At 40.1% G+C, this 16,342-nt stretch overlaps 1 protein-coding gene across 5 annotated transcripts in view; it reads left to right on the plus strand.

The window, feature by feature from the left end:
* FNIP2 (folliculin interacting protein 2) overlaps positions 1-16,342 on the plus strand; it is a 135,932-nt gene that overhangs the window by 80,248 nt on the left and 39,342 nt on the right. For all 5 annotated transcript variants that reach the window (XM_012508242.2, XM_003257911.3, XM_030816274.1 and 2 more), the window contains 5 exons: positions 2,986-3,115; positions 10,851-11,052; positions 11,368-11,456; positions 13,127-13,273; positions 13,392-13,561. In XM_012508242.2, coding sequence (XP_012363696.2) covers positions 2,986-3,115; positions 10,851-11,052; positions 11,368-11,456; positions 13,127-13,273; positions 13,392-13,561 — 738 coding nt within the window. The remainder of the gene's footprint in view (positions 1-2,985; positions 3,116-10,850; positions 11,053-11,367; positions 11,457-13,126; positions 13,274-13,391; positions 13,562-16,342) is intronic.

A 16,342-nucleotide genomic window follows, 5' to 3' on the forward strand; every position in this document is an offset into this window, starting at 1 on the left:
AGACAGAGATATGTGACCTTTCAGACAGAGAATTCAAAGTAGCTGTGTTGAGGAAACTCAAAATTCAAGAGAACACAGAAGGAATTCAGAATCCTATCAGATATATTTAATGAAGAAATGGAAATAATTAAAAAGAATCAAGCAGAAATTCTGGAGTTGAAAAATGCAATTGTCATACTGAAGAATGCATCAAAATTTTATATGGCATGGGAGTCTTCAGAGATACCCAAAGACCCAAGGGAAAACTGTCCCTTTTTATACTTAGATTTGATGGAGTGGGTAGCCAGGTAGACTTGTGATTGGACAAAAGGGGGTTGATCTTATAGTCAGAGACCAAAGGGGGTTGATCTTATAGTCACAGACCAAAAGGGGAAAACCCACCTAGCAAGGGCCCATCCTGATTCTTCTTGATCTCTCTGTGTGGCGTTTCTTCCTGTCAGGTATAGGACTGGACCCCTTCTGGAATTAAGGGTCTTACGATCTACTTTCAGATGAAGTAGGCCTAAGAATTTCTTTATAGCTAGCTCTTACATAGAAAGGCAAGGGAATGTTAGAATAATATTTCTAGGTTTCATGGCTGGCTTTGGGGGAAAAAGGGATCTAGTTTCTATGACTCGTCTTAATGAAGAGGAATTTTAGTTTCTGTGGTTTGCCTTGCAGGGAGGAGGGGGAGCAGGAGAAAGAAGGCCAGGAGAAGATCTGAGACAGACTTGACTTCTGAGGCCTTCCAGTGTCCTTTGGTTCAAAGTGCTCAGGATGCCAGGGCACCGTATTTTGGGGTACCATTTTCTGAGCCCTAATACTGTGACAGGAGAAAAGTATTTATCCAACAAGTACCATCTGTCAACCTTGTCCTCTGCCTGCCAGAAGTTGATTTGCTCAGCATAAGGCAAGGAGAGAGGCAGGACCCTAGAGATGTGAGAGGGGACTTCTAGATTCTGTAGGGGACTTTGGGAACTAGGGGGCAGGACAGAAACATCTAATTGGGATGTTTTATTAAGTAATTTTGTGTGACTCCAAGGAAAAGCTCTCTTCTAACTCCCTTCAAAATTCTCAGGAAAATTACCTGTTCACTGATACTTGAAATGTGGATTTGGTTTTGGGGGTTTAAGTCTGGTCTCAAGATGGCAACCAGGTCAGCTTACTGGGGCCAGCCACATGTAACAGTTTGGGTAAAAAAAAAAAAGTGCCATACGTTCAGGAAGCATTTGCTAATTGCTTACTGTGGTCAAGGCATTGTTATGGGTACAATGGATACAAAGATGATTAAGACCCACCAAACAAATTTTCTGTGAATATCAGCTAGATAAAAGGAAAAGCATCTCAAAGACCTCTGCTTTGGAAAGAAACTTGAGTCGTCATGTTCATTGATACTATTAGACTTGTTCACCACTTACCCCAGTTGCCTAGCACACCTGGCATTTCTTATTAGTTGATAGCAAAGTAACTCCTGTAGTATTTAAGAGCTCAGGTCGGGGAGTCAGGTTATTTACGTTTGTCTACAAAAGTATAAATGTAATAGTTCATGTGGAGACACTGCTTTATCAAGTGATATTCATGAGCATAGTATACTGTGTTTACCAAAATCAATTTCCTTTGCCCTGTGATTTGTTTCAGAAAATGTTGACTGGCCATCTGTAGCACCCTATTTTATTTTCCACTGGACTGAGTGACATTTCAATGTCTAATTCCTTAGCCTTAGGGAAGTAAAAGCCCAAGTCTGTTTTCTTTTCTTTTTTTTTTTGGAGACGGAGTCTCGTCACCCAGCCTGGAGTGCAGTGGCACATCTCGGCTCACTGCAAGCTCCGCCTCCCAGGTTCACACCATTCTCCTGCCTCAGCCTCCTGAGTAGCTGGGACTACAGGCACCCGCCACCTCGCCCGGCTAACTTTTTGTATTTTTAGTAGAGATGGGGTTTCACCGTGTTAGCCAGGATGGTCTCGATATCCTGACCTCGTGATCCACCTGCCTCGGCCTCCCAAAGTGCTGGGATTACAGGCATGAGCCACCGCGCCTGGCAAGTCTGTTTTCTTCCATTCTTTCAAACCAGTAGATGTTCATCAAGCAGCTTGACTTGAAAGAAACCCTTTGCCTATCTGAGAGGGACTAGTCCCTCCTCCCTGCCTGTTAGAAAAGTCTGGGATGGCACTGTCAGCTCATACTTCCTGAGACACAGGTGTAGGCATCTAATATGTAGCAGGAGGAAGCAGAGAAAGGTTCAGAGGCAAATAAGTAATCCAAGCAGAAAGCATATTGGAGAGTAGAGGTTTCTTTTTCACAGACAACAGTAGCAGTGGGGGCTGGAGGGAAGGAGGATAAGTATTGTATATATGGAGATGAAGTTTGGGAGACAGGATACTAGGTGGGGAAAAAACTTATTTGCCTAATTTTATCTCAAAGTATAGAGTGAAGGAGTACTCAGGAGGAAATATATGTAAAGTAAGCATTGTGTATGGCATTAGTTACCAGGTGGCAATATAGTTATGTTGTGTGGACCATTTTAGTAGAAATCTGCAATCTACAGTCTGAGTAATGATTATTTTGCATTTGTAATATGGGCCTGCTAATTTATGCACTTGCTACATCTGTGACTCTTATTTCCTTTAATTTGTTTTCCTTTTTAAAGGATGTTTTCTTTGCTGTTCAGAAATCTTAGGAAGAGAGAAATTATAGTCTCCCCCTGCTGGATATGACTGGTAGAACCTGAAATTTTAGATTACTTGGCATAGATATTTTTTTCCAATTTTTGGATTGTATTAAAATACATATAATATAAAATTTACCATCTCAACCATTTTATTAGGTTGGTGCAAAGGTAATTGTGGGTTTTGTCATTTTTTAATGGCAAAATGTACAGTTTAGTGATATTAAATACATAATAAATGTAGAGTTCAGTGGTATTAAATACATTCTTAATGTTGTGCATTATGTAGCTACATGAGGACTAATTGACCTCAACTTTCAAATTCTGAATTCTTCCTACAGCCTCACTAAGCAGTCTTTTGATCACACCTTTCCCATCTCCAAGCTCCTCTACATCTTCTTCCAGCAGTTACCAGCGCCGCTGGCTTCGAAGTCAGACAACAAGTTTGGAAAATGGCATCATTCCAAGAAGGTGAGTTGCAAGTTTCCTCTTGCTGAGAAAAGTACGAGTGTAGGCAGCTTGATGAAACTGGCAGGGCAGCTGTTCGTGCCTATTGTCAGTGGAAAAAGAACCAAAATTTTTTATTAGCTTCAGCTTAGCCTGCAAGTTTACAGATTAGAAGTTCTAAAGGGAAGAATAAATAAAAGCTGAAATTTTAAAATCTCCTCCTTTGGAAGACACTGGGAAGTATCTGGGTAGTTGTATCATGTTGAGCTAGATTGGGTGTTCATTTAAAATGGTGTGCTCTCTTTAAATTGAGTCCCTTCCAGATGTAGCTTGTATAAGTTATGAAGGGTGGATCAGTCTCTTCCTTGGCTACAGTGGTACCAGTGTGGTATTCAAAAATATATGAAGTCAAGGGTTTGTGATATATTCTCTTTGTAAAATGTAATTCTTAAGCTAAACAGATATGAACATGATTTTAAATAGAGATGGCATCTAGGTATTTTCTGTCTTCATTTCATTTGGTTTTGTGTGCAAAATGTACATTTGATGTTACATTCATAGCTTCCAACTTGTTCTTCCTGCAATCCAAATACTTGAAGGGGAATTTTTATGTGTACCTATACAAATTCACATATCAATTAACTGATTTAGTAAATTGACTAGTACTCAACATATGTAAAGATCTGTGAAGGTATAAGACAGTTCAGCTATGTGCCTGTACTTGAATAGTTTACGAGATGGTACACACATAAATAATGGTATAAAGATGTTACATGATAAGTATCATAGGGAGACATAAAGTGCCATAAGACTCAGGATGGAGAAAATACAGTGATGGTCATGGGGGGAATTAGGGAGCCCTTCCTGGAAGAGATGGCACTATAGGGACAAGCTGAGAAGCTGAGGGGTCAGGGTGTGTGAGCAGCACATGTCAGGTTGCTTGCCTCACTTCTGTTCCTTTCACAATCCTAGGGAGCTAGCTGGAAAGAAAAAATTATAGCTTTGTCACCCATCAAGAAGCTGCTTTTTGGTTGGTGGACTTTGAATGAAATGATTAAAAGCTTGGAATTTTGTGTGAACACAAGTCCTAGCTCTGTCACTCACTAGATGTCTGATAGAATAAGTTAACCTGGATTCTGAGTGTTGCATCATCATCTGCAATATGATAATAATACTAGCACAGCTTCGGAGTGTGGCTGGGAGGGTTAAATGAGATAAAGCAAGTCTGGTGTTTAGCCAAAACATAGGATATGGGCAATGAAATGTGGCCAGTGTGAATTATTTACTATTATGATTGCTGTCATTGTCATTACCATTACTGCAACTGTCAGGAGACGGCACCGCCACCACCCTCACTGTCATTATGACAGCTTCTGTGATTGGAAGAGATGGGTCTTGGAAACCATCCTCTTTCAACATCTGTTTTCTGAAAATGTTTTTTTATCCCTTCAGGTTTAAATCCAAAGTTGAAATAATGTTTCTCAACTCCTTCAAAATTCTTCAAAACTAATTTGAATTGAGATCTGGCATTGGGAGCTAGTGAATCTCTAGTGAACTTACACCTAAAATAAGTATCTTACATTCAGAAAGGTTGTGAATATGGTCAAGGCTGGCTACCTAATTTATGGGCCAGTGCAAAATAAAAATGTGGTGCCTCTTACCCAAAAAACAAGAAAAGTGTTATTAAAGGGACTAAAAAGGAAAAAAGTTTTTCTTTAAGAATACTTTATATGTAAGATATAATAGAGATGATAGTGACAGATGAATAATAATATAAACTTATAAATTGCAAACATAATATTTTTGATGTCATAATTTTATATTATAATATCATTATGTGATATCTTGTGTTGTAAGCCTTTTCTGCAAATACATTTGTCATCAAAGTTTATAGTTTTAGCAACTTGGCTTTCAATGAATATAACTGAAAATGATAGTCACTCCTGGCAAATGCAAGGTGGCAAATAATTTTTGATAATTTTTTACTTGGAGAAGGATCTTTCTGCTGATGCAGTGTTACATAGCTTTATGGACTATGATGACATTTGGATAAATTTTTTTATTATTATACTTTAAGTTTTAGGGTACATGTGCACAACGTGCAGGTTTGTTACATATGTATACATGTGCCATGTTGGGGTGCTGCACCCGTTAACTTGTCATTTACATTAGGTATATCTCCTAATGCTATCCCTCCCCCCTCCCCCTACCCCACGACAGGCGCCAGTGTGTGATGTTCCCCACCCTGTGTCCAGGTGTTCTCATTGTTCAGTTCCCACCTATGAGTGAGAACATGCGGTGTTTGGTTTTCTGTCCTCGCGATAGTTTGCTCAGAGTGATGGTTTTGGATAAATTTTTGATAAACTTTAAAGATGTAAATTTTAGTACATCTGGATCAGATGATTCTTGTTAAACAGCTTTTTAAAAGATTTAATTCTTCACACAAATCCATTTCGAGTAAGTCTGAATTTAATTTTAGATGTAAATTTATACAAGCTTATTTTAATATTTCTTCTGACATTTCCTGTAACTTGTGGAGATCTTACAAGAAACTAAAAATGTTCTCATGAGTTATATATAATTCAAAATGCCTGTTTATGCATTCTATCACTGTGTCCTCAATTACAAGGAAAAATTAACTTTAAAATAGCCTTCCTCTTTAATAATTTGTTCATCTGAAGCTTCATATGAAAACTGTATTTTTTTGTCCAGTATAACAATCTTTACATTCAATTTCTATTTCTATGCCTATGAATATTTACTTTGCAGTGTTGCAGCAGTTTTCAAAAACAGAGACTAAACTCTCTGCAGAATTATAATTACTCCCTGATATTCTTTATTGCAATGTCCCCATATAGGCTTTTACTTTGTGATAGTTTACTGTCCTGGAGCTCAGGTCATAGAGTTAAATATCTGTGCAGACTTTATAGGGACAGGCTCCTGTGACTGATGGGTAAACTGGCCTCCCACCCTGGTTCCTGGAGCTCCCAGAGTCCCTCCTCTCTCCTCTCCCCTATCTCCCACAACCATGGCTACTGCAGCTTCTGCTGTCACCACAGTCACAGCCATTAGTGTGGGTCCAAGACCCGGCAGTGCTGCTTTGGAGTCTTGTGACACCATGGCCTGCCCCAGGCTTATGGGTATGTGCCTGACTGCCAGGCCAGTTGCTTGGTGTCTGGGCTGCAAGCCCTGGGTTCTGAGTTCATCTGTGCCCTCCCCATCATAAGGGTCATGGCTGACACTCCTATAACAAATACAGGTTAACAAGAGAGAAACATAACAATTTTATTTAGTCAAAGTTTCACATGACATGGAGCCTTCAGACATGAAGATTGAGGGACCCAAGGAAAACTGTATTTTTATGCTTAAGTTCAACACAGAAGGGACTGCCATGTAGAAATGTGATTGGACAAAGGAATATGATCTAATGGTAATAGACTTAAGCAGGAAAACCCAGCGGGACCTGTCTTGTCAGAATTCTTTTTGACCTCTCTGTATAGCTTTCCTTCCTCCCAGGTAGAGGGTAAGACCCCTCCGAAATGGGAGGGTCTTATGATCTGTTTTCAGGCAAGGTAGGTCAGAGAAATCATTTGTGACCAGCACTTACAAAGGTGGGAGGAAGTTAGAATAGTATTTCTATAATAGATTTTACAGTTAGCTTTGGGGAAAAAAGAGGCTCATGTTTTTTTATTTACCTTGGGGAACAGGAGTCTTAGTTTCTATGCCTTTGGGGAGAAAGAGGAATAGGAGAAGGAAGGGCAGGATAAGGTCAGAAAAGCGAGGTCTTGCTTCTGAGCCCCTGTCCTTCAGTTCAAAGTACTCAGCATACCAAAGTGTCATACTTTGGGGTATCCTTTTCTGAGCGTCATTGTCTCATTAGACTTCATCCCAACACATGCTTCATTGTCCCATTAGACTTCACTTACAGCACAAAAGTCCAAAGATAAAATTATTTAAAATTCAAAATGGTAATCGCAGAACATTAAATGAAGCCTGGGGCCCTTGTGAGAGGGGGGACCCTGTGTGTGTGGGGTCGCATGCCCATGCAGCCAGCCCTTAATAGAGTACTGCTGAACACCAAGAACATGAGTGTAGCAGACGTTTTGAATTGACTACTGTGCCTGTGAAGAGCCCTTCTTTTTTTTCTTTTTTTTTTTTTTTTTTTTGGAGGCGGGAATCTCGCTCTGTCGCCAGGCTGGAGTGCAATGGTGCAATCTCAGCTCCCTGCAATCTCTGCTTCCTGGGTTCAAGCAGTTCCCCTGCCTCAGCCTCCTGAGTACCTGGGATTACAGGTGTGTGCCACCACACCCAGCCAATTTTTGTATTTTTAGTAGCGACGGGGTTTCACCATGTTGGCCAGGATGGTCTCGATCTCTTGACCTTGTGATCCTCCCGCCTCGGCCTCCCAAAGTGCTGGGATTCCAGGCGTGAGCCAACGCGCCCGGCCTAAGATCCCTTCATTTAAAGGATTTGTAGTTGATCTCTCCCTTTTGGCAGGTATGTGGTTGGGAAAATTAGTTTTTTATGCTAGAGACAGGAGAACAGTGGGTACCAAACGTTATGATTGCTTCTGGCTTTGACAGAAAATTCATGGTAATTAAAAATGTCCTTCCTAAGAGAGTTAAAGGTAGCAGGGATGATAGTCACAGTTTCTGTTTTTTGTTAGAATCAGGCAACACTGTATTCTATAAAATTGAATGAATGTTTTCAGTATTCACAATTCTTAACAGTTGGCTCCACACTGACCTCAGGGGCCCCTGCTGTGCCAGGTGGTAGGCTTTGATTACTGGATGGGGAATGGGGCTTGGGCATTTAACAGCTAACCTCAGGGATTCCGTCACTTACCGAGGCAATTGAAACCCTAAAGAGCAAGGTATAATGTCCCAGGAAGCCTTTTGATTTGAATTATTAAATTGGACCAACTTTATAAAGTTGCTGATGGGATGTTCTTTGACCTACAAAACATTAATTTCATATAGTCCAATGTAATACATCGATTCAGTATAAGTTCAAAACTGACATAAATAACAATTAGACTAAGGAGTTCTGATATCAATGATAGATTATTGAGATGTACTTAAATAGCCATTTTTGCTTTAATTATTTATGATCTTGAAGTACTTAACAATGTACATAAATGCTTATCCATAAGTGTTAACAAAATTCTATTTGATTTCTTTATTAGGAAAAAAATTGTGTGTAGCTGCAGCTTTCCTTGACTCTCAGGGCTGTCGGCTGATCAGACTGCTTCCAGCTCCTTCCCTCAGTGCTCTGCATGGCATGATGCATTGACTAGCATGAGTACCAGCAGACAGATTAGGCATGGGGTCAGAATCCCTGGTCATTGCCAGTATCCAAGTCTTGAGTCTAGACTAGAAGATAGGAATCCTGGGTTCTAACTCCAGCATTATTACCAAGAACCTTTCTGTTCCCAAGGAAAGTTGAGGCAGAACTCTGCCTCAGTTTCCACATTTGCAGTACAGCCTCTGTACCTTCTCTGATGACATGGAGATAAAGTACTGATGAAGTACTGGGGCACACACTTAAATTTTTGAAAACGTTCTTAAACATCATTTTTTTGTAGAATAATTTTTAAATTATAAGTAAGATACTACATGACCTGATTTATTCCACGTTGCATGGTTGATGCAAGACTACAGAATGAAACTCAGTTGATTTAGAATTCAGTGGAGGGATATAGCGAAGCAAGTTAAGTTCTCCACTCTATTATAGCTATGGAAATTTTTCAGAAATTTCAGCAGGTGGCACTCTCTCCTATGTTAAAACTGATGAGAGCATTGGCTATTGTTTATACGGTGGAGATGATGATGAGAAACTGTATTGGGTTCAGTGTTTATTACAATTTGATTATTAAAGGTCAAGCTGGCCTAAAGATAAGTGGACTGATACAGTCATTTTACTTCTGAAAAAGAAGGGAAATGTAAGATGACAGACAAAGAGGAAAGGATTGCAAGCAAGCTTTATTGTAATATAAACTCAGAAGAATTTCCTATACAGAACAGAAATCAACTACTGTAGTGCAAGAAAACAAGGCTTTAGTACCAGTACCTTGGTAAAGAAGAGAGAACATTGTATGAAATTGTGTGAAGTTCTAAGGAAACCTCAAGAATTTTCTCTGATGATTAGAATCTAGGGATTTCCCAGAGAAAGCAATTGATGATTTATTGTAATGTGTAGCATTTATAACAGCACCATGTGCCATCGGTGACACATCTGGAGTAAAAACCTTTTACTGATTTACCAACCATACCTACATCTCCAGGATCTTGCTTGAAGTTAAGGGAAACAGTAACATATAATGAGGGTTAGAATAAGATGTCTATCTCCTTTCCTTTAAAAATAAAATAGCCAGGTGCAGTGGCTCACGGCTGTAATCCCAGCACTTTGGGACACTGAAGTGGAAGAACTTGAGCCCAGGAGTTCGAGACCAGCTTGGACAACATAGGGAGACGCCATCTCTACCAAAAAAAAAAAAAAAAAAATGTATCCGGGCATGGTGGCGTGTGCCTGTGATCCCAGCTACTTGGGAGGCTAGGTAGGAGGATTGCTTGAGCCTGGGAAATTGAGGCTGCAATGAGCCATGATCACACCACTGCACCCCAGCATGGGTGACAGAGTGAGACCCTGTCCCCCCAAAATTAATTAATTAATTAAATAGCTTTCCTGACCATAACACTTTTGGCATATGTATGTTTAATAATAAAATCTGGGTTTATTTGAAATCACACAGGCTATGAGTAGGGCCCTAAGTGAATAAGTTGAAGACCAGGGGCAGAAGGCTAATTCTCATATTCTGCCCAGCATGAGTAATTGTTATGTTGTAATTTATAGTAAAGAAAATGGAGGAAGCAGTTCCTTTCCATATTTGGCAGAGATATGAGACTAGATGATGGAGTTAGAAAGAGAAAATGTATTGCCAGTCTAGGGCTCTCATTTGCAGTGTTAGGTCCTTTGTGTTGGTGTTTTTGTAGGAAAAAAATGTTTTATTTGTACTCTTGCTGTTAGTAGCTATTTGGAAGCTACACTGGCTTTTCACAGTAGTTAAGTAAGAGACATGATTAGGCCATTGTTGTGAGGCTTACCCCACAAGACAAATTAAATATATATTTAGAAGTTTTGGGCTTCGTGGCTGTCATCATAGAAGCCGAGTCTCTCAAAAGAATCAGGTTTTTTGAAAATTTTACTGTAGCAGAAGAGAGGTAAGTGTTTCTGCTTGGAGGATTTTCAGAGAGCTTAATCACATGGCTTAATCTGAGCATTTAGAAGAGTTACTTGTTCTAGTAGTTTTAATAGCCCTTGGGAAAGTAATCCTGGAAGTACCAGTACATGTTCAAATGTGTTACTCTTGTTCAATAGAATACCACATAGTATCATTCCTCTTTTGACATCTTATCTATTGGTATCTGACTATGTTTTGGGTAAACCGATATTCTACATTCCTTCCTAAATATCAATTTGACATAAAATGATCCAAAGGAAAAGGACAAGAGTAACAACGGGAAATTTAAATTACTTGTAGGTTTCATTTGAGTTTCTTTCCATGTTAGAATAATACTGTGTGGCAAGCAAGCTGATGTTCTCATCTTCATGCCAGGGAATTATAGAAGAGAATGAACTAAAGGCAGATATACTCTTAGTTACGACTGAATGTTCTGGGTGTCATCCCCAGTCATTACAGTTGACCTTCAGTGTGACTCATTGATGCATGGCAACTTTTCAAACTTATATTTCCCTCCAGGTCAACTGATGAGACATTCAGCTTGGCTGAAGAAACCTGTAGTTCTAATCCAGCTATGGTTAGGAGGAAGAAAATTGCCATAAGCATCATCTTTTCCCTATGTGAGAAAGAAGAAGCACAAAGGAATTTCCAGGACTTCTTCTTTTCTCATTTTCCCCTGTTTGAATCTCACATGAACAGGCTGAAGAGTGCAATTGAAAAGGTAATAAGGATGTAATCCAAAGTCAAATAGAGAAGTGATCATGGGGCTTTGAAGATGGCAGAATTTCTTTGCCTATATATCAGATGTCTTTCCTAAGGAAGTTAAATCACCCATAGCAGTGATAAATTCTTAGGCATGTTGATGTTAGTTACCAGATACTGGATTACCTTAGGGAAGGAAATGACTGCTTTTTCATAACTGAAGGCATTATTACCTTGAGTGTTGTTAACTGATTACATATTTTTTATTAATACAGCCCAGTAGATGTTATAAAATTTCTTCTCAGTAATTTGGCTTGCTTTCTCTTCAATAAAGGCTATGATCTCCTGTAGGAAAATAGCAGAATCAAGTCTCCGAGTCCAGTTTTATGTCAGCCGTTTGATGGAAGCTCTGGGAGAATTCAGGTAAAGTGGCAAAGTTTGGCAAATCCAACAGGAGATATTTATGAGCAGCCATGGATAAAGATAAACTGTGACTTGGAAGAATTGGGGGCCTGGCAGTTATTCCTCACTTTTGTGGTTCCGCCCTTCAAGATGGAAACAGAACAAATGAAGCAAAAAATTTAAATAATTTACCACTGGGTAATCCTCACTACTGCTCAACCGACAGTCCCTGATAGGATTGTTTTTAACAGGATGAATGGGGAAAACTAACGTTCAGGTATCTCTCACCAGTCTATTCATTATCTTATGTCAGCCTCACAAAAGCCCTAAGCACTACTAACCCCATTTTACAGATGTGGAAACTTAAGTTCAGGGATGCTTATTCAAAGCACAGATGGAGAGGTTATGCATGTCGGGGAGACATACATTCCAGTTTGCCAGGACAGTCCTAGTTTATACCCAGTGTCCTCTGGAAACTGGTGTCTAGAGTCCTCGCTCCTAGTATCTGCATGGAAAGGTAAATTGTGTTGAGTAGCAGGTGGGATCCTCTCTGATCATGCTGAGTTGGGATTGTTGCACCATTTAGAGCCACTTTCTTGACGGGGAATGGAATCCCACTCCAAAGCAGTCATGAGCGAATGAGTCAAACTGTTAGTCCATAGCGGAAGGATAAAAAAAAAATTATAATCCTTTGAATGTTAGAACACTTTTATGATGTTTAAAGTATATGCTGATGAACTCTGTAATGCTACCTGGAGCAAAATCACAAGCCTTTTTTTTACTGTGGGTTATGTAAAGTACTCAAGTAACATGTTATTCATTATCTGGTGATCGCTAAGAGTTAAGTCATATATTTGAGAATGACATAAAGTTGTGCTCTTTGATGGCAATCTGATGATTAGTAAACCTTCCATAGTTTTTGGAAAGCACTGGAGATTTGCCTGTTGCTCTGCTGTGGTCAGACTGGACACTCATTGGCTTGCGCTTGAGAATCTGGGTCCTACCTTTTTTTTTTTTTTTTTTTTTAGACTGAGTCTCGCTCTGTCACCAGGCTGGAGTGCAGTGTTGTGATCTTGGCTCGCTGCAACCTTCGCCTCCTGGGTTCAAGCGATTTTCCTGCCTCAGGCTCCCGAGTAGCTGGGTTTACAGGCGCCCGCTACCACGCCCAGCTAATTGTTGTATTTTTAGTGGAGACGGGGTTTCACCATGTTGGCCAGAATGTTCTCTATTTCTTGACCTTGTAATCCATCACCTTGGCCTCCCAAAGTGCTGGGATTACAGGTATGAGCCACCACGCCCGGGTGAGAATCTGAGTCCTACTTTAATGAGGTGTCCATTTTTCAAAGGTCAAGAAGCTGAAAGTGAGGCTTTCTAGTTCTGTACTTTCAGTTTCTGTAGAGTCTTTGTAGTAGCAACTCAACTTAGCCGTTGTCCCACAGAAGCAGCCATAGACAATAAGTAAGTAAATGAATGAGCATGGCTATGACCCAGTAAAACTTTTCATTTACAAAAAAAGGTGGCAGTCAGATTTGGCCCGTGGGCCATAGTCTGCAACCCCTGTTATGTGTGGAGCTTGAATCTTTTAAGGACTACATAGATTCAAGTTGTTTTCTCCTTTATTCTTTTGCACCAAGATTATCCAAAATAGTATTTCTGACACTTTTGTGTTTCCCTCTCTTTCTGTTCTATAGAGGAACTATCTGGAACTTATATTCTGTTCCAAGGATAGCTGAACCTGTATGGCTTACTATGATGTCCGGCACTTTGGAAAAAAACCAGCTCTGCCAGCGCTTTCTCAAGGAGTTTACGCTTCTGATAGAACAGATCAATAAAAACCAGTAAGCTTCAACTCCCTGGAGACTTGTATGCAAATCCCATAGCCAATGTGTGTACTGCATAGGATGTGCCTCTTTCTGTATTGACTAAGTTGGTTGTATCTTTTTCCATTTCTCCAAGGTTTTTTGCTGCCTTACTGACTGCAGTGTTAACCTACCACCTGGCCTGGGTCCCAACTGTCATGCCTGTGGATCACCCTCCCATTAAAGCCTTCTCAGAGAAACGTACCTCCCACTCAGTGAACATGCTGGCCAAAACACATCCATATAATCCTCTCTGGGCACAGCTGGGTTAGTACCTAATTTGACTATTCAGAGAATATATGGGATGGAATAGGAAAAAAATGCTGGAATTTGTAGTTTATACCGGCTCTCTCACCCAGTAATTCATAGGTTGTCTTTGGGCAGATGAGAAATAGGAAGTTGGTCCCTGGATTCTAATTGTAGGGCCACCACCTTCCTCTCTTTTTTCCCCTACTGGCAGCTTTGTGCTACACTCTTAAAGCAGTGTAAGCCAACTGTGTTCTCCCATTCCACAGTGGCTGTTCACCCTAGAGCAGGATTTCTTAACCTCAGCACTGTTGACCAGGTAATTCTTTGTTGGTTGAGTTGTTGTGGGGTGTGGGAAGAGCTGTCTTACACATTAACGGATATTGAGTGGCATCCTTGGCCTCCATTTACTAGATGCCAGTAGAACTGCCCCTCCCACCTCCCGCCCAAAGTTGTAACAATCAAAAATATCCACAGAAAAGCACCTCATCCTGGAAAGCAGCATGCTATAATAACAATAATGAAAGCTGACACTGTGAGCCAAGCACTGGTTTTACACATAGTCATTAGATTCTCATCCCTACCCTTATTACTCTCAGCCTCATTTTGTAACAATACAGATGTTGTCTTGTCCTTGTGCTCTTGGTCGTGAGATGTATAAGCAAATACAAGCCCCCTCATGGTTAGGGGGTAAAAGGCGTCTTCTAAATCAATTAAAGAATTTATGGATATTTAAATGGACTTAAGGAAGGGGGAGATATGGAGAGGCTAGTTAACAAATACAAAATTACAACTGGATAGGAGGAATAAGTTCTAGTGTTCTTTAGCACCGGATTATGATAGTTAAGAATAGCTTATTTTCAGAGAAAGCTAGAAGAGAGATTTCAAATGTTCCCAACACAAAGAAATGATAAAAGTTTGGGGTGATGGATATGCTAATTGCCCAGATTGGATCATTACTCAGAACATGCGTAATTCATTCTTGGTCATACAGGAAGTTTTTCCTGGGGAAGACAGAACATAGTTGTTTTTGTTATGGAACAATAATAGTGTTGAAAAAAACGTAGTCTCATTAAGTGGAGAAGGAAAGGGGGCTGGATATTAAGGAAACATTGTATTCCATGCTGCTGGGTCACCCATTTTAAAACAATGCTAATTAAGTAGTGTGCATTTAGTTAGATAAATGTATTCATAATTAGGTGTGCTGCTTATTTGAAACGTAACTGAAAGCCATTAATTCCCTGTGTTCAGCATAACAAGGAAGAGTTTTTTCCTGTGGGTTCACAATCCTCATCTTTCAGGGGAGGTCGTGTATTGTTGAAAGTCTTCAGTCCTCCCTTCCACCAAACAATCCATCAGGGGTCTGGCTATTGACAAGAGGAGTGTAAGGAGGGGACGAGGCCCTGGTTGGCGAAGGCCTGTGATAGCTCTTTGTAAAGCCAAGTGTAAGTGATGGCCGAGTTTCCATTATTACAAAGAAGTCGGGGGGCTTCAATAATTTGACAGGTAGAAGCACTTGCTTCGCATTTTATTGTTTTCATTCAGTATTTAGCAAGTCACAGTAAACATGAAAATAGAAACTGCTGGGAATACACAATGATGCAGATAGAATTTCAATCCAGGTTCCCAAGTATAGAGAAGACTATCTGGAATCATTCCAAAGACTTCTCTGAGAGCTTTCCAGGACAGGCGCCACTGTGTGTTCCCCCTCCATGGCTGCTCAGCACTACCAGGGAGGAGGAGGGAAGCTGGATGCCACTTTCACGGGCTTGCTGCTCAGGAGCTCGGTGATCCTTGCTTCTGCCCAGCCACTTCCCTGTGTACAGTGTGATCGCCACCCATTAGTGGGCTGTGAAAGCAATTTAGTGGGTTTAATTAAAAAGCATTTAATTGGTATAATAGAATAGAAAATATCAGTGATTTACATGTGTATTTTGTAAAATGTCTGTTTCAAAAGGTGCATTGAGGTTGCAGTATAAAATGTATTTCTTTCTTGGCATAGGTATACAAAGTTTGAATGCCACTGTCTACACCACTGACTGAAGTAGTTCCATATAGGTCTCTTTTTGACCTAATGATTTTAAGGGTTTGTGGAAATGAAAAGGAGCTTTTCTACCCAAAAGAGATTTGGACCACTGATTTAATATAAGTTAAAATGTGTGAAATTTTTTTCTCAGAAGTTTACATTGTATTTTTCAAAACGCAGTGGAATTAGGCTACAAATCAATTTTTTAAAAATTCTCACTTTGTCAGAAATCAAACCATGTATTTTTGTTGTTGTTTTTGAGACAGAGTCTCACTCTGTCACCCAGGCAGGAGTGCAGTGGTACAATAAAGGCTCACCACAGCCCCAACCACCCAGGCTCAAGTGATCCTCCCACCTCAGCCTCCCTGGTGGTTGGGACTACAGATGTGCATCACCATCCCCAGCTACTTTTTGCATTTTTTGTAAAGGCAGAGTTTTGCCATGTTTTGCAGGCTGGTTGCTGGTCTTGAACTGGGCTCAAGTGATCCAACTGCCTCTGCCTCCCAAAATGCTGGGATTACAGGTGTCAGCCACCGTACCCAGCTGACAACCATATTTAAATAACCCACAAGCCAAACAAATTGCACAAAAGAAATTAGAAAACATTTGAAATAATGATAATAAAGATGCAATAAGTTAAACTGTATAGGGTATAAGGAAACACTGTTGAAAGGGGAATTCTACAACACAGACGTTATTAGAATGTGATCAGGAATAAGTGTGCCTTTAAGATACTAAACTCTCTTCTTGTCTCCTTATTTTTGTTCTCTCTCAGC

Source organism: Nomascus leucogenys, chromosome 7b (genome assembly GCF_006542625.1).
Source record: "Nomascus leucogenys isolate Asia chromosome 7b, Asia_NLE_v1, whole genome shotgun sequence".
NCBI lineage: Eukaryota > Metazoa > Chordata > Mammalia > Primates > Hylobatidae > Nomascus > Nomascus leucogenys.